Genomic DNA, 24,028 nt, shown 5'->3' on the forward strand with positions numbered 1-24,028 from the left:
AGACCCAGCCCCCAGTGATATGATTCAGGGATAGCTAGGATTATCTGCATTTGCACAAGCTTGCAGCTCTTTAGAATCACCCATAAGTCCATATAGATGAGGATCTTACTGCCTTGCAAGTAGAGGAGAGACGGATTCTCTTACAACAATTGGATGCTACCATTAAGGAGAAAATTGGACTGTATGGGAGGGACAACTCTTGACTGCTCCTAGATGAGTACATTTTGACATCAGCCTAAAGAGGTGACATCTATGAGACTCAGAGGACCGACACCGTGACCTACACCATTTGGAACCTTGTGGTCAGAGCCTAGGAGCTTCTCCGAGTCATACACAGGATCTTCTACACACAGATTCACCAGGGCCCAAAGCTTCGCTACCATCTGTATGTGGATATACATGGGAGTCAACCTTCATTGACAAGATTAGAGAGATAGGCAAGCAGTGTCATAGTTTGGTATGATCATCTCTCATTGGGATGATCGCTGCCAAATTCCTATGGATCGGCACCAAGAGCACATCTTTGCGAGACATCTTTATAGTTAGACCTCCCATTTTTCCATGGAGGTCGCAGAGGAGGATGAAGTGTTTTTGTATACAGTCCTATACCTAGACAACATGGATTTCTTGAGCCAATGAAAAGTTCTCCCTAGAAACTTCAACACTAGGAATTGGTTCAAATGAGGCAAGTATATTTCCAGAGGTTTCCACAAACCGGTGAGCCTTGGTCATCTCATATGGACACACTTTCATAGATATGGACAAGATGCATGATCTGATGATCTACAATGTCTGGAAAGATGTCGTTCTTCAGACAGGACTACTTGTTTTTTGCATGGAGGAGGTTCAATTATAGTTGACTACCTCATAGGATCCCCTACTTTTGCCTCTCACATCATAGATTTCTACATCACACCACCCCTAAATGAAGCCGACCAAAACTACTTGTTTTTAGCTCATCCATCCATCTCCCATCATCAAGCACATTCATGTGCACATACACCACGTATCAAATCCCTTTATCTGATCACAAATTAGCTCCCGCATACGATGCTTGCCTCTCTGCTATGCTTGTTGATATTGGTGATGCCCTCCTACTAGAGGATAGAGCCTCCTTGATACTTGCTCCCTTCATAATGCCGCTCTCCAATTCTCCCCACACCACTATATCCACCATCCACCACCCAATGGATCAGTTGGACTGTGTCTCCATCTAGCTTTTACTAGCCATGGGTGTTGGCTTAAATGATTTCTTAGGCTGTTGCCAAATCAATATGCCACAAAATGTATGTAGAATTACTCAGATCTGTTCATTGTTGATGCACAGCCCACACAGGCCAATATGCCACGAAATTTCTGACTCTTCTATTGGGGATTATACGCTATGCTTACTCTTTACATGGACAAGCTCAAGCTAAGAATGGCGTAGTAATGTCGTCATTGCATAGGATTGAAATGTGCAGAGGTACATCTCGTACTCAACCATTGGCCGACGTTCATGGTGGAGAACTATGGATCGCGATGTTCTGCAGGCAACATTGAGAGAGGGGCTTGCTCCAAGGTCTTGGATGGATTACTTGTACCTTAGCGTGGGTGGTGCACTTTCAAATGCAGAGATCAGTGGACATGCCTTTCTCCACGGCCCGTAGACCAGCAAGAATTGAGCCAAGCCTCAGGCCACCGCCATTGCACAATTTGTCGCCTAGTTTCTTTTTGCACAGACATCCTCGACAAGTAAGCTCAACCTTAGAGAATTACACCTTAGAAAAATTAATGCGACATTGCTCTCCCCGCAGAAGCCTCACAAAGAGCTGCAATCTATTTGATGCCTCTCTTCCTTTCTCCACCCACGTTGAATGTCCTTCGCAAGCAACCCACGTTAGCTGATAGCTATTCTTACTTATCCACGAGTGACAAGGAAGTCATTTCCTTCCTGCCTCCACAAGCACTCGACCCTGGGCAACCTCGCTCTGATACCATATGTAGAAACATGAATTGAGGGAGAGAGCTCGACAGCAGAGCATGAGCATACACAGAAAATGTGTGTGTGTGTGTGTGTGTGAGAGAGAGAGAGAGAGGCTTTCACTAAAAAAATACTGTGTGTGTGTGTGTGTGTGTGTGTGTGTGTGTGAGAGAGAGAGAGAGAGAGAGGGTGGGGGAGGTGTGTGTGTGTGTGTGTGAGTGTGTGTGTGTGTGAGATCAGGTCGCGAGACAGAGCCCCGTACAGCTCCCCCTTCTGCCCGTACACCTGTACGGCTGCCGTACAGGTGCCGTACGTCTGTACGGACAGACCGTACGACCAGTCTGCTTGCCCCTGCGCAACCTGTGTAATCCCGCTCCAACTCTGCATGTGTGTGCGTCGACATCGTTTTCCCTTCCGAAGCCTTTTTTGTGCCTCCGTACACTTCTACCATCTCCGTACAGTTCAGCTCGCCTGCCCTCCGTCAGCATCCCTGTTCTTGCCAGGACCCTGCGTAGCTTTTGTCCGTACATCTGTACGGTCGTCGTACGGCGTCCGTACGTCTGTACGATTCCGTACCAGCTCAGCTTTCCCGTACAGTCAGACTCCCCCCCCGTGCAGCCCGTATATACTACAGGACAGCTCATCATCGTCCGTACAGTTTGGTACCTCTTGCCGTACAAGTTTTGGGGTTTTTCTGCTCTGGTGTCTTCCCTAGCAGTCCTATGTCTTCCGCCAAAATCTCACCTATCCCTCTGCTCTCTCCTTACCAGTTATACTCTTCTTCTCCTCTCTTGTGGGCTTCCTATGATATTTCTTTGGGACTGGTTTTTTTGGCTTTCACTACCCTTTTACAGGTACTTATTCTCAAGCTCCCTTTCTTGCAAAGTCATGGCAGAGTATTCATATGAAAAAACGTTTCAAAAGGAGCGGTCGGCTCCCTACAAGAAGCAAAAGCAGGTTGAGGGTCAGCATGACCCGATGCATGATACTCTTGAGGCTCAACTGGTATATGATGTAATGCATGAAGATACGAGAAAAGAGTGGAAAGACTCGGTTCCTTCAGTTGGCCTCATGGTTGAGGTCGATGAAATTGTGGATCCAGTCAGAGAATATGCCAAGAATGCAGTCATATTATTCTTTCCAGGCCGGATGCCACCTGCTGTAGAGATAGGCAATTGGCTGACACGCACATTGGCTGGCTCTTTTGTTCGTAAAGTACACTATGCAGCTAGGGGCCTTTTTGAGGTTATCATGGTGGATGAGATCCACAGACAAATGCTTTTGGAACATTCACCTCTCTTTTTTGGGCAGCAAATGGTGCATGTCTTGCCATGGTCTCCCACAAGGGACTTTCAGGCTTTAATCCGACACAGATGCCCAGTTTGGGTTGAAGTTGTTGATTTCCCCCAATGTATGGCCTCACTTTTGCCTAAAATTGCAGCATCTTTAGGTAAAGTGGTCTGCCCACCACGGCCAAATGGCAACTCAAACAGATTTTGCATTCTCTGGGATACTGATAATCCCACACCGGACTCTTACTCAGTCACGGTGAATAATGTGAACATGGGAAGTGCTTTTTATAAACTCAAATGGGTTTATTTGCAGGGGCCTGTTTTGAATGCAAAAAGTTTGGACACATGGCCTCACAGTGTCCAATGAATCAACATAAAATGCCTCATGCCACCTTGCCAGTTCACATGCCTACTAAAGATGCTCCTACTCCAGTTGCCAACAAAAATAAAAGAAGTAGACAGCCTTCTGGGAGTCAGGATAAAGGCAAAGCTCCAGTGGCTCCCAATGGGAATCTCACTTCACATTCACCTCCTGCTATTCAATCCTCGACCAAAGGAAAGCAACTTTCAACTGATGGCTGGCAAAGCCCAAGAAAAGTTATTTCTGCTCGAAGAATTCCACCCCCCCGCACTTGGAATGGTGCATCTTCTAGCGGAAATACCCCAGAGATAAATACAGGAATTGGGATTACATGGGCTGCAGTAACAGCCAGCAGAACACTCCTCCCTGAAGAAGAGGTTGCTGCTTTGCTGTCTACTTCTCAGGCGGCTACTTCTTCTCAGGGGCAAGGCCTCGACCCTGAGATAGAAATGCAAGGCTGACCTCATAAATTTTGCTGCTGTACATAGTTGTTACATTACTATAAATACCTGTATATATGACTGCTCACATCAAATGTTTTACACTCAATGTCCAGGGCATGTGTGACAGTAGGAAATGGAAATCTGTGTGGCTGTACATCAACAGATTTCAGCCTGACATAGTGGCATTACAAGAGCACAACCAACATATTTATGCAGGCAAGACAGGACACTACTGTGGATATGATATTTTCTATGCTGGGAAGCACTCTTTCTCAGGGGTTGTCCTTCTGATCAAACATGAGCTTCAACCAGTCATTGCATTAAATGACAACAAAGGTAGATGGCTTGTTCTCCAATGCATTATTAGAGGAGAGGTGTTTGAATTTGCTTCAGTTTATGCACCTCAGTCCTCTAGAGAAAGAACTGCAATTTGGGATGTCATGCAACAATATCCGTGGAGATATCATGCCTACATATGTGGGGATTTCAATAATGCTCCACAACAGGGAGATAACACCTCTAGACATGACCATATGTTATCTTCTGAAAGGCATGCATGGTCTCAACTACTTTTGCATTTGGATCTGGTTGACCTTTGGAAGGAATTGCAGCCTTTGTCACCGGGCTACACTTTTCAACATAATGCTCTTTCCGCTTATCAGGCACGTCTGGATCGATGGTATAGTGTCGCTCCCCAACAAAATGGGGATTTCACATGCAAAATGTGGATTGACTATGCCTTTGTGCATTCAGACCATGCACCGCTATGGCTGCGGTTATCTTTTCATAATATGCCAGATGATAGATTGCCACAAAACATCTAATCATAAACAATAGTTATTTGCAACATGCTGATTTCAAGGCAATGGTTACTGAAGCAGCTCATTGTCTTTCCTCTAGCAGCCATCTTCATGTTGATGGTGCCTAGGATTCTTTTATTTCTGAAATGCAAGTGGTGATTAGAGCTTATGGCAAGTCTTACATGAAGACTCTGAGGGAAACCATTGCTCAGGCCAAATCTACTTGTCAAGACCTCACTGAACTCAGTCATCATCGTTCGTTGTCCATGCATGAGCAAACAACACTATGCCAGGCCAGACATTGTCTTAAACTAAATGATCACAGGAAACTGGCAAAATGGGAGACTAGAGCAAGACAAAGAGCCTTCACAGATAAAGGTTGCTCTTCCAAAGAAATTTTCAAAAGTTTACATCAGAGGAGAATCAAAACAGAAATTTGCAGAGTGCTTATGCCCGATGGATCATGGACTACTTCACGGTCACAGCTTGCCTCTGTTTGTGTGCATCATTTCTCTCAGCAATTTGGCTCTGCAGCTCCTCCCTCGCAACAGATTTTGCTTGCACGAAATTTACTGTTGCAACATGTTTCTCCAATCATTTCCCCTACTCAAGCTTTGGAATTGGAGGAACCCTTTACTGAGAGGGAACTGTCAGATGCGATCAAATCATGTGGCAGATGGAAATCCCCAGGATGGGATGGTTTAACAGTCGAGTTTTTTCTAGCATACTGGCCTATTTTGAAGCATTCATTGCTATATATGGTGAATGCTGCGTGGCAAAATCAGAAAATGCCGGACACATGGAAGAGAGGTCTTGTTAAACTCCTTCCCAAAAAACAAATTTGTGAGTCGTCTTTGGCAGACTGGAGACCTATCACTCTTATGCCCGTAATTTACAAAAATGATTGTTGATCGGCTAAAGGGGTTTTTACATGATGGGTTGCATCCTGCTCAATATGGCTTTGTCCCGCGTAGGCATATCACAGATAACATTGCTAATGCCTACATTGGAATTGAATATGCCAAATACACACAGCAGGATGTTTTGTTATTGCAAGTTGATATTGCCAAAGCCTTGATACTGTTCAGTGGGATTTTATTTCATCGACTATGCAGGCATTGGGTTTTGGCACAAAAATGCAGCAACTTATCACTTGGCTATATCAAGATAGTGAAGCTGCCTGCATACTTTCAAGAGATATTTCTCCATCCTGGACTCTTGCTTGCTCTGTCAGGCAAGGATGTCCACTGAGTGCTTTACTTTTTGCCATAGCCACTCATCCACTGCTTCAATATCTGGATCACCTCTTGGACACTGACCAGTTGCACGGTTTGGAGATTCTTGGTAGTCGCAGCATGATTGCTCAGGCATATGCTGATGATTCATTCTTTACTCCAAAAAATACTCGGGCTGATCTGTCCATGATTATGCATGCTCTTTCTACATATGGATTGGCTGATGGCCTTCGGGTAAATTTTCAGAAATCAAAATTGATGCCGTTACATGCACAGGAATGGCACAACCTTCTGTGGCCTGGGGAAATTGTCCCCGCTTCTCAATTCATTCGACATCTTGGTTATCCTCTAGGCTGGGGACTCACCCGTTCACAACAAACTGATTGGGTGCTAGTAAAGTTAAGGGCAAAACTTGAATATTGGAAGCTTGCAACTTGGCCATTACATGTTCGTCTGCGAATTACACAATCCATTTTGATAGCATACATACAATTTTATCTCCCTCTCACTATGTTCACTCAGGCAGATCTGGTTTCATTTATGTCAGCTATCATGGAAATTTTCTGGCGTTCAAAACATGGCAAGAAAAGTCTCAGATTACTCTCTATGCATCGTCTCTGTTCTCCAAAGATGCATGGGGGTCTGAACATTCTCACCATTCAAATGCATTTACTTGCTCACAGAGGGAAAATGATGATACAGTTTATGCAAGGAGATCAGCCTTGGGCTTTCATGATCCGCTCTCTCTTATTACATTTTCATACATCTGCCTTTGGGAATTGGCAGCCTACTCAGTGGGATTTTTTATTTGGCTCTATCCAAGGCAAGATCAGAGGATGCCCTTTTGTCTCTCGTCTGCTTCTTGATTGGAAACACATTCTATCCCACTTGGAATGGCATGGCAGGGACTCTCTCTCGGGCAACTCTTTAAGGGTAGAGAATATTTTTTGGTCTAAAGTATTCCACCCTCCTTTGGCCATACAAGAACCCCGACGTTCTTATTTTCTCTCCTTCAAAGGCATTTCATCTGCGGCGGATGTACTTCAGGATGATGGCACAATTTTATCTTTTTCTATGGCTGCTCGCAAATATGGCTTGGGAGCTCATTATCGTCCTTTATGGCATAGAATTTCAGCAATGCTCCAACCGTACTTGCCGGTACCTCATTTGGAACTTCAGAATCGGCTTGAGGATTGGATTTTACGCTCTCCTTCCTTGTACCTCATTTGGAACTTCAGAATCGGCTTGAGGATTGGATTTTACGCCCGTCCTTTGAAGCTCTCACATATCACAATGTCATCACTGTATAAAGTGTTATTACCTCCACCTTGGATTTCCCACAGAGCAAATACTGTTTGGCATATGGATCGTCCAATGAAGTGGTGGAGAAAAAGGCTGCGTCTCCTTTGGCATTACAAAGTCCCTCTTCGACAACAGCTTTTCCTATGGTAAGTTCTCCTTGGCATTTTTCCATCCGGATAGTTACTCGCACACAGACATATTGCTTCAGTTGTTTGTCACAGATGCCAGCACTCTACTGAATCGGTGTTTCACATCTTTTGGTCCTGTCCAAATACTTCTGATCTCATTGCTCTCATCAGATAGAGGCTTTGAAAACGATTTTCTACTGTTACTTTTGGCAGATTTTTCTGGTTGTTTGGCTTTCATCCACAGAGACAGGGTTTTGATTTATTTTTTGTATGGGTGCGCTATTGGACCCTATGGACTTTATGGATGGATAGAACATAGAGTCTTTGGTGATCCACTATTTTCTTCATCCTTTCTTTTTTTCAAACGATCTCTGCAACAATCATTCTACGATTGTTTTCAGACTCGTTTGATTGATCAGGATGTGTATACAGCTTATACTGAGATCTTTAGTTGAGTAGTAGCTACTTCGTTTTTGAAGTAACTATGAATGTAATATTTCTTCCCACAAAAAGAGAGAGAGAGAGAGAGAGAGAGAGAGAGAGAGAGAACCAACGTAAACTCTGAATAAGGAATGAACACAATATGAGTGATAGTACATCTAGTGACCACTCGGTATATATATGGACCCACAGTGTCACATAACAAGAGCAAGTGTAAATAACATAAATAAATCCAGACTGGCCTATAAGTCCATACCAGTGACAAAAATGTCCTACCTTTTTCTATTGAGCTTGTGGCCAAGGATGCTTTTCTTTGCCATGTCCATCCAATTCTCTCTGGATGAGATAGGTTTGTTGGAGTTGCCATTCACGAATGAAGAGTTGAAAGGGGCATTATCTAAATTGGGGCATTCTAAGCAAGTATAAATAACATAAATAAATTCAGACAGTCTATATGTCCATACCAGTGACATAAATGTCCTACCTTTTTCTATTGAGCTGGCCATTACATATTTGTCTTCAGATATTGCAGTCCATCTTTACATTCACACACCTAAGTACACTAAGTTTTTCCACCTTACATAACCATTTATTTACTTTTCCTTAAACTCACCCCAATCATTTTTACACTTAAAGCATAATATCAAAAATTAGCTTTATAAGTCTATAGCGTGAGCAACTATTTTTATTGTGATCCCGATAACAAGGGAGGGGTGTTTATGACACATCCCTTCCCAACTAAGTTAAAACATGGTTCTTATCATTTTTCTCATTGGATGGTGGTAGGTATGCATACTCCCCTCTTTAATACAAGTGATACTTATGATGACTTATCAAAGCAGAACTTGTCTGTATGGCCATGCATTCTATAAGTCTTTCGTAAATTGTGCTCCTCTCAGTTCTTTGTAATGTCTCATAGCTGTTTCTCTTGTGTTTTTATTACCAAAATTGTTTTCATTTCACTATGAAACAGGGTTTTGTCGAGTCTTCACACACACACACACACAAAAAAAAATAAAAAAATAGCATTATGGAAATGACCTTATAGTTTTTTACCCAACATGGACAATTGTCTTTGATTCGATACTCATGAAGTGTAGCATAATCACTCATACAAAAGACTAGTTTAAATGCTAATTGCCACTACTTGTACTATTGGTACACAAATCCTCCTAGTTGCTATATTAATGATGTGTTTTGTATGTTTACACTCCTCTTGCTCATCACTCCTCTTGATACTCTTCACTGGAGCAGCCATGACTGCCCTTTTTTCCATCTTCTTCTAGTTTATGAGTGGTAGTTGTTTCACTTTGGGATAGATAACTCTCAATTGTATGGACATCTTTGTGGATATGTATCATTTCTTTCGTTTCTGTGTGTATCGCTTCCTTTAGGACACGCATTTCATGGGAGATCTTCCTCTAGCCCAGCTAGAAGTGTTCTTCCATTGTTGTTAGTTTTGGAGTGCTAGATACTCTTCACTGGAGCAGCCATGACTGCCCTTTTTTCCATCTTCTTATAGTTTATGAGTAGTAGTTGTTTCACTTTGGGACGGCTATGATTGTATATTCTTCTTAATGAAAGGTTCTTTTACACACACAAAAAAGTCTCTGTGTGTGTGTGTGTATTGAAGAGACATGGAGCTAACTAGGAACGGAATGGAAATATGGAAAGCATAATGGAAAGGCAAAAGGGAAAGCAAATGAAAGAACAAGTGCTAGGCAATCATAACCAAAATACTCACATGATATAAAGCTTGATGTTGACTGTTATCTCAAGACTCAAGACAAGTATAATACTATATAGTGTAACACTAGACTCTAGAAAGCCATAGTGTATATGGGATAACTCCCAATATGACACGTGCATGTTTAGGACTCACTAGACTATAAAACACCCCCTAGACACCTAGTACACTCATTTTTGACTCACTTTGGCTTCATATTCCAACACCCCCCCATGAAGGCAAGGTGAGAGACTACTAGAATGGAACCAAGAACAGAACATGACAATGATGGTCTAAGGTGAGGGACTACTGGAATGAAACCAACAATAGAACATGACAATGATGGTCATCAAACTGTGCACCCTATGTAACTCAGAGGCTAAAGTATGAGCGTGTTCAGAGGTTAATCCAAGCACTCTCATGGCTTGAGACTCAACATGCTCAGAGGCTCACGTTATAGCATGGCTACATGACCAGCTCATAGGTCTAGGAATACACCACCATCCCAGAACTCGGCCACGCCTGATAACGAGACCTATTAAAGCCAATACATATGGCTCCCACAGTACATCCCCCCTTGGCTTCATAACAGGACATGTTAGGAAGCCACACACCAAAATAGGAAAACCAATACATCTTTTTAGGAGGACTATCCAAGGCAGAGGACCTTTAGACTCAATGAAAACCAAACACTCAATACATATCATTTTAGGGGGACTACCCAGGGCAGAGAACCCTAAAATACATCAAGCTGTAGGAATAATAAAAATAGATCTCTTAGAAGTAAGAGATGTCCTCCAAGTAGCTAAGGCACATGTGTGCAAATCCCTGCGAGTCGATGACGATGTCGATGAAGCACTAGGTAGGAATGCCCCAAAATATGTGTCGGTGAAGTCCATGGGGTAGCTACAAGGAGCAATCACATGATGACTCTCAAAATGCCGGAAGGAGAGTCACCAATGTCGAAGTAGAAGCCTCAGGTACCACGACCAATCGGGAAGTCAATCAATGCGAAGTACCTCAGGCACTGAATAAGCAATGTTGAAGAAGTCACTTGTTGATGTAGAGTGGTCTACATCAAGCTCGATGTAATGCACTAATCAGACTGATCACCGTAGTAGAGTGTGTCGGAGTAGTATTGGAGAACTCACATCTAGCTTGGGAAGTCTTCACCAAACTTTGGAGTAGTCACGTGAAGGAGTCACCGCAATGTAATGTCAAGAGCTCACATCAAGTGACGGGCGGAGAAGACAAAGGCAGTGTGGACAGTAAGTGAGAGTAGAGCTATTGAAGTGAGTGAAAGCAGGAGCTGCGTGGGCTGCTAGATGGCGGGCAGAGAGCACAGACGAACTATTTGCAGAAGACGGCGGGCCTTTTGCTGAGCGGAATGGGTAGATTGATCAGCAAAGCGTGGGCAGCTTAGCTTAGCTTCGTGGACACCAACTGGAGCAGTAAAAGATGGAGGTGGAGATCAAGATAGTGACAGTAGGCTGGAAACTATCATCCAGTGAGCTCAAGAACAAAATCCGCGTGCAGGAATAATTTTCGTCACTTTTTGCAGGAGCTATATCTTTTCATAGAAAACTCAGATTGCAATGATGTAAAAACGATAATTGTAGTACTCAAGGTCCTCTACAACTTTCATGAAGACACAAAGTCGTGATTCTGCTTCCAAATCCAGATAGAAGCGTCACATCGTCCGCATGTCACAAAGAGAGCAACAAAAACAGCAAGACGTCTTTGAAGCTGAAGGAAGGAGAAGAGCTCACCAAGGAAAGGGAAGATAGGTGGCAGAAGCTCAAGTTGGAGAATTTTGGAGGAGAATCCCAATGTTGATGAAGCCTTCAATGGAGAGGAGTAGGGAAGGGGAGCTCCTCCAAGAGAAGAGGGCAGCTTCTCTTTCCAGCCACCCTCTACCTCATGGAGGAAGCAAGGAGGAAGGGAAGTAGCTCTTATACCATATGAAGAGACATGGAGCTAACTAGGAACGTAATGGAAACATGGAAAGCATAATGGAAAGGCAAAAGGAAAAGCAAATGAAAGAACAAGTGTTAGGCAATCATAACCAAAATACTCACATGATATAAAGCTTGATGTTGACGGTTATCTCAAGACTCAAGACAAGTACAACACTATATGGTCTATAGAAAGCCATAGTGTATATGTTATAACTCCCAATATGACACGTGGCATGTCTATGACTCACTAGACTATAAAACACCCCCTAGACACCTAGTACACTCATTTTTGACTCACTTTGGCTTCATATTCCAACATGTATGTGTGTCTGCAAACTCATTAAATAGAGCATGATGTATACTTGTCATATAGTGAGATTTTATCTTGATGTAATTTGGCATATCTCGTTTTTTGGGATAGCCAAACTGTAATATAAAGTATCAAAATTTTCACCAAAAAAAAAAATGTGTGTGTGTGTGTCTGTGTGAGAGAGAGAGAGAGAGCTGCAATTTCCTCATATCTTTCAATGTAGATAAGATGATAAAGGGAGAGAGCATACGGTAGTTTTATTGTAGGAATGGATGCGATAATCAAGCTGGTACTTTGTAAAGACCACATCTCTCCATAACTTTTCTGATTCCAAGAAATGAAGATTATCTGTTAGTGTCCAATTATTTAAGCAATTCAAAAGAAAATCTTAATGCAAATCAATAAAACAAGGCTATTCCATTAGTTTTACTAATGATTCTGCCAAGAAAAGTGAAATTCATCACCGATTGAGAAGCGAAAACAACTGACTATAATGCAATCTAATTGCATGCCTCTCCCTTGAAAAAACTTTTCTAATACAGTTTGAATGGATAAATCACTTCAAACAAGATAAGAAAGCACGTATCTTTCTAAAGGTATTACAAAGACCGAGCAATCATTAAGAGTCACCTCATTACATATCAAAAGTTCTTAATGTCTTTTACATGTGATGGCATCCTCCCTTGGTCGCTGCTTCCCTTCACCAATCAATCTAGAATTCTCTTTCTTGACCCTTGCTCCTTGAAATTGCAGCCATTATACTGTGGTTCTTAAAGATCAAGAGAGGGAGGGGGTGGAGGCATTTTGTCCACCATGCTGGCCCTCAGTTTCACAGATAAGGGATGACTTCTTCAGCTACTCAACAAAGTTATTATGAAGACATAAAAGTTCAAGGGACAACTACATGAGGATGTAGATAATTGAGCAACCATACCATAGACAAATAAAGATGGGTGAGGAAGATTTGTAGAGGAAGTGAGAATGGTGGAAACTTGATGATTGGCCCATAATGGGACCATAATGGGGAGCAGTTGAACTCTCCCTTCCAAAATGAAACTTATATGAAAAATGCCTTTCATGAACTCTTGAGCAAGTTGTTGCCGCTCCCTGTCACGAACCTCTCCCTGGATGTGTAGGACAAATAATAGTTTTTATCATTTTTCTATGCACTAAAGCCTGGGTATAAACATCAGTGCATTTACTTTCATCTCAACTAAGTACAACTAGGTTCATTGATCTCCTATGTTCGTGTTGCATTCACTTCTCTCGCCTGGACCTGGTATCAAAGCATTGATTGCTCTTAGGACTTGGAGTGTATCACCACCATGGGGGAGAGGTAGCCTATGAGAGTACCTATGGAAACTAGGGAGCCTGTGAGATCAACTCGTTTAATTAGATGTCTGTTTGAAATCCTGCCTTGTAAGCCCATCTCCATTAGGTTAGAATCTAACTTTCAAGCCCATGACCCATCTTGCAAAACAACCCGTCTACAAGCATCTCATCACCTTGCAAGCATCTCATCAACGAGCAGCCGGTTTGAGCTATGCTTGGAGGCCTGTTTGAGTGCACCCTGTCCAAGTGGCACCCGCCTTGTAACCCAACTTCAACCAAAAGCATTCAACAATGATGCAACAACATCAAGCAAAGAGGGCTCCCAAAGTGAATCTCCACCTAGCTGTAGACTCTCCTACTCCCTCTGTATCTCTCGTTGAAGCACCTCTCTTTCCTCGTATAAGGGATGTGGAGCTCTCTGGAGTCGTCCTTTTTGCATTCAGCACTCGCCAAATGGCCCTATCATTTTGGTGCCATATGTCCCAAAAGGGACACGTTCCTTTTTAGCCCTCCCTTGGGCTGTCCTACGCACCCTCTCACTAATGCCTAAGCCTAGGTGTTACCTTAGAATTAAACCCTTTAGGCCTCCATTAATGCAAGTGTTGTCGAGCCCTCTAGTTTCCTGCCTTGCCATAACTAACCTATGGGATTCTGTTATGGCCGACATAACATTCCCTTCGCCTTAAGAATGATTTGCGTCCTCGAAAATAAACCTCCTCTGAAGATTGCTTACTTTTTTCCATGTTGAACTCTCATTAGGTCTATCTTTCCACTTATCCAGACATTCTTAATATACCGTATGTCTTGTTCTTTTTTCTATCTATCTAAAATCCTTTTTGGTTCATGTTGTAAAGTAGCAGGTTCAATTAGTTCAATTAGGAATTCATTTCCCATGATATTATCATCATCTCTTAACTTTTTTTTAGCCTACTCACATGAAAAACTGGATGTACTCTACATCTTTCTGATAAGGCTAATTTATAAGCAAGGTCTCTAATTCTCTTAAGTATTATGAATGGTTCACAATACCTAGGAGAAAGCTTTGGACATCTACTTGTCTTTAGGGATTTTAAAGATTTAGGTATCCTAAGATAGAATTTCTTATTTTCTTCAAACTCCGACCTTCTAAGGTGGGGTTTTGCAACTTATTGCCCTATCTTAAGCTCTTCTGATGCTATCTTTAGCTAATTTAAGCAAAGATCACTTGAACCTTGTCTTTTTGGAGTCCCACTACAACTGGGGCTCTAGGTTGAAATCCATACATCATCATGAATGGACTAAAACATGTAGCTAATTCTTGGCACTATTATATGCAAATTCTAATATGGAAAAATATTGTTTTCAATTAGTTTACCATTTACTTACATATGCTCGAAGCATATCCTCAATGACCTGATTCACCCTTTTAGTTTGACCGTTAGTTTGTGGACGATATGTGGTCCTCATATTCAAAGAAGTTTCCAACCTCATAAACACGGCCCTTCATAAATGGATGTCGAATTTGCTATCTTGGTCACTAACAATACCGGCTAGTAGCCCATACAATTATAAATATGCTCCACAAATAGCCTAGCGAATTCTGAAATTTATACCTCTTCATTGGTTGGAATAAAATGTGCCATCTTGGTCAATCAATCCACAATTACCCACACAGATTCATGCCCCCTTTGTGTCCTAGATAATCCGATAATAAAATCCATGGAGATGCTTTTCCATTTGTCAGATGAAATCTGCAATGGGTGTAGTAGACCTTCTACCTTAAGGCGTTCAACCTTAGTGACCTGGCATTTTTTACACTTTAATACATTATCTTGGACTTCCTTATCTATTCCGAGTCAAAAGAATTGCCTCTTCAGAAGCGCATGCGTCTTCTGAATTCCCGGGTGTCCAGCACTCGGACTATCATGACACTAAAAAAGAATGACACCTAATGCCATTATTATCCGGGACACATACTCTACCCTTTAGAGCATGTAGCTCAATAGTATATTTTTTCCACTTGATTCCTTTACTACCAACTTGTGGTGTGTCACCATTTTCATGTGAATCCTCAGTGAAAGCTCCTCGATTAGTTTGGATTCCTCTTCATAATTGATTTCCATATTTTAGATAAGCGAGGATCAAACTCACATTTTCCGGAGCGGTTTAGATGGCACCTCAGATGCTATAGCCAGGGTGGCTTGGGAGACCCTCATCCTCCCCACAGGAGAAGGGGGTCTCAATATTATTGACCTGAGCTTGCAGTGTATGGCCTTGCTCTGCAAGTTTGTAGTACGTGGATTGATGCCTGGACAAGAGCCTTGGAAGGATTTTTTCTCACGTAGCATTCAGTCTTGCACCCCTCCTAATGGAGGAGATTGGTTGGACAGCAGCAGATGGATCTTTACTTCAGCCCATCTCAAATCCCTCCCTTCCCCTCTCATGGCTGCTATTCTCAAAGCTTGGGGCTGCTTCAGAAACACACTTCGTAGAGTTCCACCCACTTCTCGTGAAGAGATTCAAAGGCAGCCATGTTGGAATATGAAGCCAAAGTGAGTCTAAAATGAGTGTTCTAGGTAGTCTAGGTGTGGTTTTATAGTCTAGTGAGTCCTAGACATGCCACGTGTCATATTGGGAGATATCCCATAAACATTGTGACTTTCTAGAGTGTAGTGGCATACTATATAGTGTTGTACTTGTCTATTGTCTTAAATATCAGTCAACATTAAGCTTTATATCATGTAAGTATTTTGGTTATGATTGCCTAGCACTTGTTCTTTCATTTGCTTTCCCTTTTGCCTTTCCATTATGCTTTCTATATTTCCATTCCATTCCTAGTTAGCTCCATGTCTCTTCATATGGTATTAGAGCGACTTCCCTTCCTCCTTGCTTCCTCCATGAGGTAGAAGGTGGCCGGAAAGAGAAGCTGCCCTCTTCTCTTGGAGGAGCTCCCCTTCCCTACTCCTCTCCATTGAAGGCTTCATCAACATTGGGATTCTCCTCCAACGTTGTCTTCTCCAACTTAGCTTATGCCACCTCTCTTCCCTTTCCTTGGTGAGCTCTTCTCCTTCCTTCAGCTACAAAGACGTCCTATTGTTTCTGTTGCTCTCTCTATGACATGCGGACGATGTGACGCTTCTATCTAGATTTGGAAGCAGAATCATGACTTTGTGTATTTTGGTGTGTGGCTTCCTAACATGTCCTGTTATTAAGCCAAGGGGGGATGTACTGTGGGAGCCATGTATTGGCTTTGATAGGTTTAGAGGGGGATGTATTGTGAGAGCCATGTATTGGCTTTGATAGGTCTCGTTATCAAGCTTGACCGAGTTCCAGGATGATGGTGTATTCCTAGACCTATGAGCTGGTCATGTAGCCATGCTATAACGTGAGCCTCTGAGCATGTTGAGTCTCAAGCCATGAGAGTGCTTGATCAATTTTTGAACACGGTGAGACCTTAGCCTCTGAGTTACATAGGATGCATAGTTTGATGACCGTCATTGTCATGTTCTGTTCTTGGTTCCATTCCAATAGTCCCTCACCTTAGACCGTCATTGTCATGTTCTGTTCTTGGTTCCATTCCAATAGTCCCTCACCTTAGACCGTCATTGTCATGTTCTGTTCTTGGTTCCATTCCAGTGGTCTCTCACGTTGCCTTCATGGGGGGGTGTTGGAATATCAAGCCAAAGTGAGTCTAAAATGAGTGTTCTAGGTGGTCTAGGTATGGTTTTTGTAGGAACAAAGTGGAGACAGGTTGTGAAGACAAGTGAGCAAGAGTGCATACACAAGAAAGCTCCAATAGAAATGTTTGAATGAAACAATACAAGTCCTTGGTATATATAGTACCCAAGTACTATAGGTCAACCATAGGGTTGACTTTATGCCTACAACACCATATCTTTGTAATCTCTTACAAATCCCCTCTCAAAGATATGGCTGAAAGTACCCTAGAAATAGCTCAGGTGTACCATGCAATACCTAAAGTACCATGGTTGCATAAATTCATCCAGATGGATATGCAACCTATGGGAGTACATGAAAACAATGTCATTGTAAATCACTTCACAACCCCCCTTGGCATTGTGAGAATGTCTCTGATCCCCAAGCCATGTCGATGTCATAAGAAAAGATCTATTGACAGGGCTTTGGTGAAGATATCTGCCACATTGTCCTCTGAGATGAGATCAGTGAAGCCATCAGAAATATAATCCCATACATAATGATAATGAATTTCAATGTGTTTCATGCCAGCATGAAAGACAGGATTGTTGGCTATGGCAATGCAACTCTGGCTGTCATAGAAGATAGAGTTTGCTTCGCCATCCTATGCATGATGCAAGTCATGCAAAAGCTTCCTTAACCACATTAACTCCGTAGTGGCTGAATTTGCAGCTTTGTACTCTACTTCACTGGAGGAAAGAGAGACTCGCTCTTGCTTCTTACTAAGCCATGAGATACAGGCTGAACCCAATGAGAAGCAATAGCCAGTAGTGGACCGTCTGTCGTGAATGTCCCCTGACCAATCTGAGTCGGTGAAACCACTCAGCTTTAGATCACAATTTGAAGCATAATGCAAGCCAAGAGAGAAAGTGCCATGGACATATCTGAGAACCCTCTTTGCTGCATTCCAATGTGTGATCGTGGGACAATGCATGAACTAGCTCAAAAGCCCTGTGGCGTAGGCAATATCAGGCCGTGTGGAGCATAGATATATCAAACTGCCAACCAACTGCCTGTACAAAGTGCCATCAAAATTTTCAGCAGTATCATGCTTACTCAGCTTGAGTCCCTTTTCCAATGGAGTAGCCACAGGCTTACAGTTCTCCATCTTAAATTTCTGCAACAACCCCTTCGAATACTTTGTCTGTGACATAGAGATCCCATCATGGGTCTGCCAAAACTCAATGCCAAGACAATAATGCAATAGGCCCAAATTTGTCATGTCAAAGTTGTGACATAAAGCGGACTGCACTGGTGTAATTTGCTGCAAATCATTGCCACTGAGTATAATGTCATCCAAATAGAGTACCAACATGACCAATTCTGATTTTTGCTGCAGAACATACAGATTTGGCTTTGTATGAGTGTTTACGAAGCCCTGGGACAGCAAAAACTGATGTATCTTCTGATACCACGCACGAGGTGCTTGCTTCAGCCCATATAGAGCCTTCCTGAGCTTGCATACCTTGTGCTCTTGTCCCTTCACCTCAAAACCTTGGGGCTGATGTACATAGACCTGCTCTTTAAGATCTCCATTGCGGAAAGCGGTCTTGACATCCATTTGGTACACTGATCAACCATTAAACGCAGCAAGAGAGATGACAGAACGAATGGTGGTCATCTTGGCCACTGGAGCAAAAGTCTCCTCATAATCTATCCCCTCCTCTTGTGCATACCCCTTGGCAACCAAACGGGCTTTGTAATTCTCAACTGTGCCATCTGAATGGTATTTCACCTTATAAATCCATTTTGTGCCAACCACATTTTTCCCAATGGGCGCATCAACTACGTCCCATGTGCATTCTTCTCAATGGATTTAATCTCAGCTTCCATAGCTTTCTGCCATGCCGGATTATGCTGAGCATCCTTGAAGCTGTGAGGCTCATTTTCAGCTTCCATCACTGAGCTCATCAAAGCAAAATTGACCTTTTTCTGATTTTTCTGAGTGCTGGCCCTGGTTTTCCCCAAAGTAGGCTGATCCTTAGCATCTTCTATGGTCAACCTTGCCCAACGTGGAATAGATTTCTCTTCTGTACCACTCGGGGCTGCATCAACATCTTTAGTGGCCTCACGACGTTGATAATGCCTCCAAACATGAGGCTGTCTATTCTCATTAATTGGCTGCAAATCTGAAACATTTGAGGGAGAGCCATCCTCAACATGTAGCAAGCCTTCTGAACTATGAGAAGTAGAAGGGGAAGCATCAAGAGACTCCATCTCATCATCCTCAAACTGGATGATGTCCACAGGGGTGTCATCGTATGGTGGCAAGTCTGCACTAGCGGGCTGCATGCACTCATTCTCAGCAAAGAGAACATCTCTACCGATTATTACCTTTCTGGTAGCGGGATTATAAAGCCTAAATCCCCTGCTTTCAGTGCTATATCCCATGAAAATGCATTTGACACTCTTGTCATCAAGCTTTGTCCGATGTGCATCTGGAACCAAAGCATATGCCACTGAGCCAAAAACTTTGAAATGACTAACCTTTGGCTTAAAGCCATACAAAGCCTCAAATGGAGTCACATTAACCAAAGCTTTGGTAGGGCATCTGTTCTGAATATAAGTGGCTGTCACAACTGCTTCTCCCCAAAAAGTCTTTGAGTCATGTGCTTAGTAGCACCACTATCGATATACCATGTATCACTTGCAACAAGGGAAGCATCCCCTGATTGATTTTCAGCATTCAAATCCCCCTTGGCATCCATCTTCTCATTAAATGCAGCAAACACAAAATCTCTATCACCTTGGGCAAGATGAGCTTCACCATGTGCATATGAAGCACGAGTTTCAGTGGGGGCAAGAAAATTACTGCTAGAGTTGTCTCTTTGCCTCTTCTTTTCATTGGCAATCCTTTTGTGACACTCTGCGATGTAATGCCTTGGCTTCTTGCAATAATTGCATTTGCCCTCTTTCTGATTTTTGTTTGAACTGCTTGCATTCCCCTCCTTGGGCTGAGTTGTATGGCTGTGTTTTGGCTCAAACTTTTTGTAAAATTTGCCCTTTCCACCCATGGCATTCGCTTGCTCACCCTGACGAGAGGCTTTGGCAAAATTTGAGCATCTCTCCTCTTCGTGCAACAAAAGCCCAACCAACTCATCGAATGAGAGAGGGGCTGCCCTGAGAACAATAGTCAATGAAGTGACGAATGTGCCATATGAGGGCGCTAAGCTATTGAGAGTAATAGAGACGAGCTTCTTGTCTTTCATTTCCTCATCAATACTTGCGAGCTGATCACGTAGATCAGTGATCCTGACAAAATGATTAGTGATGGCCTGGACTTCTTGCATCTCGAGATCCTTGAGCTGATTTGTCAAGGCAACGGCCCTTGCCTCATTCTTAACATGATATATGTGCTTGGGCACTGCGGCGATCAAACTTCTTCTCCTCCTCCGTTGATGCTATGGAACTAGCAGGAGGGACTGTAGCAGTCTGTTGTCTACCTGTAGTCTGATCCGAAGAAGATGTGTTGGATGTAGATGAGCCTGCTGGCCTCGCCTCATCCCCACTAACAATATCCCACAAGCCCTTACCAACCAAGATGTTCTTAAGCATGAATGACCACAAGGCATAGTTTCGTCCATCCAGCTTGTCACCCTTGGAGAAATTGCCAAAACTGTTTAAAAGAGTCGACATGATGAAAAATGGGATACCCACAAGCTGTACCTGCAAAAAGAACTGGAAGTCCCAAAAGTGCAACTGGCTGCAAATGTGCCTGCAAATCCTAAACAAATGCTTGCTGTAAATGCAAAGTAAGACTAGCTGCTCTGAAATGCCACTAACTGGCCAGTATTTGGATTGACACAGTAGACACTCTGATGGCCATTTGGGCGAGCATGCAGGGATCCTCCAGAGCAGCCACCATTGCCAGGAGAGTTACTTTTTTCAGAGTTTAGGGGATCTCCTTTCTTCTTTGAGTTTCCTTCAGGGTTGAGATGGCATTTTCAGCCTCCGTCTTGGTTCTTTATTAGCTCACTTTGAGCTGTTTTTTCCTCATGCATTGCATGATGTACACCCGCATTTGAGCTTGCTCTCACGGTTTTCATCCATACTTAATGAAGTAATTTTCTTGAAAAAAAAACTCCCATTTTCCTTTCAAGGAAATCATTCTAGAATTGAGTAAAACTCAATTCATTAATAATTGGCATTTGGCTTAAGGAGTTTGATACCAACATTGAAAGTTTTCTTTTGCAAAGAAAGGAACCTTCTATTAATGCTTGAAAAACGTCATACAAGTAGTCCCGAAGGTGCTGATTATGGAAAAAACTGATAAAGGCTGAAAGAAGAAACCAGCCTGTTCCAGAGAAAACCCAAGTCACTGCCTAGGAAATCTCTAGTACAGGGGTTAACAGCCAGGTGGGGGGACTATACAACTAGCGAATCCCTCTCAGAGTGAATATGTAGAAAACTCCTACAGGCCAAGCCTTGTAGAAACATGCGTGCCTCACGACAATCACCCTAGAGCCCGAGATCCCACGCTCCAGGTGGAGCACATGGTGTAGATGATATCCTGGCAGATGGCGACCAAGGTAGCCGAGGGTGGAACCAGATGCTCACCCATCACTAGACTGCAGCGAGCAACCCAAATGTTCCATGCCGTGATACTGGCTACTACCTCCCACACGCTGTTTTTCGTAGGAGAATGAGGATCCGGGCTATCAAGAGGGACTGCCTCATGGATCTCTATCCTTTGAATGCTCTGACCATGTATCCGGTAAGCTGGAGAGACCTCATCACTCTGAAACGCGTGACCTGCCTCAGTCAACCAGGCCACCATCCCCCAGGTGTAGTCCCTCTGAAGGCTCTGCATGCGGGTCATAATCCTGAGGGCTCCCATCCAGATCCTCACTGCGCTACAACAGCTCCAAAGGTAGTGAGGGATCGTCTCCAGAACTCTAGCAGAGCTGCAGTGACACTACTCCACCCGCATCTGCTCCAACCACAGGCCTATGGGCGAGCCTCTATGGGAGGCCAACTAGAAGTAGGAGATCTTCCTCGAGTTGGGCCATAGTGAGTTGGAACGTGTACGGGCTCCAAGAACGTAGTTAGCCGCAGTGCCTAATCCTTCGACAGAAGTTACAGAGCGCAGTGGTAGGGCAAGCAGTGGACTTTCTTTTGATACAGGAGCACATGTTCTCAGCATCGGACATATGACGGCGACATCATCTTCTTCCAAGGAGAGGCTCGGAGGTGTGGTCTCCTACCGTAGAACAGAGCGGAGTCGTTTGCATTTCGGTCTCCCAAGCAGTGGCCCTAGAAGTCTACAATCATGGTGAGCTTATCTCGGGGTGGTCAGTTTGGATGGGAGTCAAGATGGAAGAGTCTAGGATTGGGATTCTGAATGTGTATGCCCCGGTGTGCAGACAGCACCGTCCAGCCTTTTGGAGCAGATTGACAGAGTGTCTACCAGATATTGACTCTTGGATCATTGGAGGAGACTTCAACAACCTGAAGTTTGGGGAGGACAAGTAGGGGGTGCCTCCTTTCTGAGATGCCAGCAGCACAGCCGGCCTTCTCATTCGGCTAGAGGTGACATGATGGATTGCTTCTACGTCAGGGACTGGGCACTCCACAGAGGTGGTTCTACAAGGATTCTAGCAGGCACCACGATTTCAGAACACTCCCCAGTAGTATTGTACCTAGAGCAATCCTACCGTGGTCTTTCCCAAAAAGGGGTCCGCATTACAGAGGACCTACTACAGGATGAGGAGATTTAACTGGTTATTGCAAATATTTGGCAACATCCAGAGCCAGTACTGCGAGGGCTAGGCCAGGTGGGTGGTAGATGCGATTCAGAGGAGCAGCGAGGAGTTGTAGTCTCACGCCCTTAGACGGAGGAGGGCTCTTTAGGAGCGCGACCGTGCACTGTGACGAGACCTCGCCTCCATAGAGAGGCTCAGGGAACAAGACCCAGGATCCTAGTGGCTTAGTGATAGATATGAGAGTGTGCGCCTTGAGCTCCAGACACGGAGGTTTGGCGGGCTGAGTTTTCCTACCACTCCACCCGAGCCTGCTGGGTTCAACAAGGACGAAGCAGTTTTTTCATACCACTTGACTTCGATCGGCAGACACACAACTACAGCGATTACGAGATCTGCATGACATCTTGCACACTGATCTACAGAAGATTCTAAGGTTGAACACGGATTTCTATGGCCAGCTCTTTCAGGCGGAGAGGGTGACTCCAGCTTGCCTTGTGGCCCGAGAGTTAGTTTGGGACCAGGTTCCAACAATAGTCTTGAGGGAGTTGTGCAAGAGACTGAAGGAGCCTCTCACGGATGAGGAGCTTTGGGAAGCCCTCAAGGTCCTTCTGACCCAGAAGTGTCCTGATGAAGATGGCTTGTTGACTCCGGCATTCTTTCGTAACTTCTGGGGGATTATTGCCATCCCTTTCCAATTAGCCTAGAGATCTTCGATCTCTCCCTCTGTGGTAGAGTTCGTGCCCCAGGTGGTCTATCGGATTGGGTTGAGAGCACAATCAAGGTGAAGCAGGGTTGCCCGCTCTCACCGACTCTCTTCGGACTTTACATCGATGAGATCACATCCTTCATCGACCGCCTGGGAGGCGAGGGATCATTACTGGTAGACCTCATGATACATATTATTTTATTCACTGATGACATAGTCCTTATATCATCTTCAGCGGAAGGGTCGCAGGGACATCTGGATGCCCTAGAGGTGTTTTGCAGAGAGAGAGACTTGACAATCAACCTTGGGAAGACCAAGGTTATGGCCTTCAACACCTCATGGGCAGTGCTCTGCCGACTCAGCTTCACTTACCGCAGCGAGCAGTCTTACACGCATTTGGGAGCAGTCTTCATAGGACCCCTTTTCATGATGACCCATGCAGCCTAGGCATGACTCACACGCGGGCGGAGGCTTTGGCTCGACTAGAGCGCGTCCAGGCACATTTCCAGGATCCACCGACGAAGGGCTGGCTTTTCGATACGCTAGTGTGGCCGATTGCCATGTATGCAGTGCCTTTCTGGGGATGCGATCTCCCGAAGGCAGAGTGGAGGAAATTTGAGCGGCTACAGGTGA

General features: G+C 43.8%; 1 protein-coding gene across 1 annotated transcript in view; it reads right to left on the bottom strand.

Moving 5' to 3' along the window:
• LOC147899403 (3-hydroxyisobutyryl-CoA hydrolase-like protein 5) overlaps window positions 1-24,028 on the bottom strand; it is a 175,211-nt gene that overhangs the window by 55,100 nt on the left and 96,083 nt on the right. Inside the window, exon 6 of the mRNA XM_087378585.1 lies at window positions 12,210-12,283. Coding sequence (XP_087234711.1) covers window positions 12,210-12,283 — 74 coding nt within the window. The remainder of the gene's footprint in view (window positions 1-12,209; window positions 12,284-24,028) is intronic.

Source organism: Dipteris shenzhenensis, chromosome 8 (genome assembly GCF_047967505.1).
Source record: "Dipteris shenzhenensis isolate YYH24624 ecotype China chromosome 8, Dip_SZ_1.0, whole genome shotgun sequence".
NCBI lineage: Eukaryota > Viridiplantae > Streptophyta > Polypodiopsida > Gleicheniales > Dipteridaceae > Dipteris > Dipteris shenzhenensis.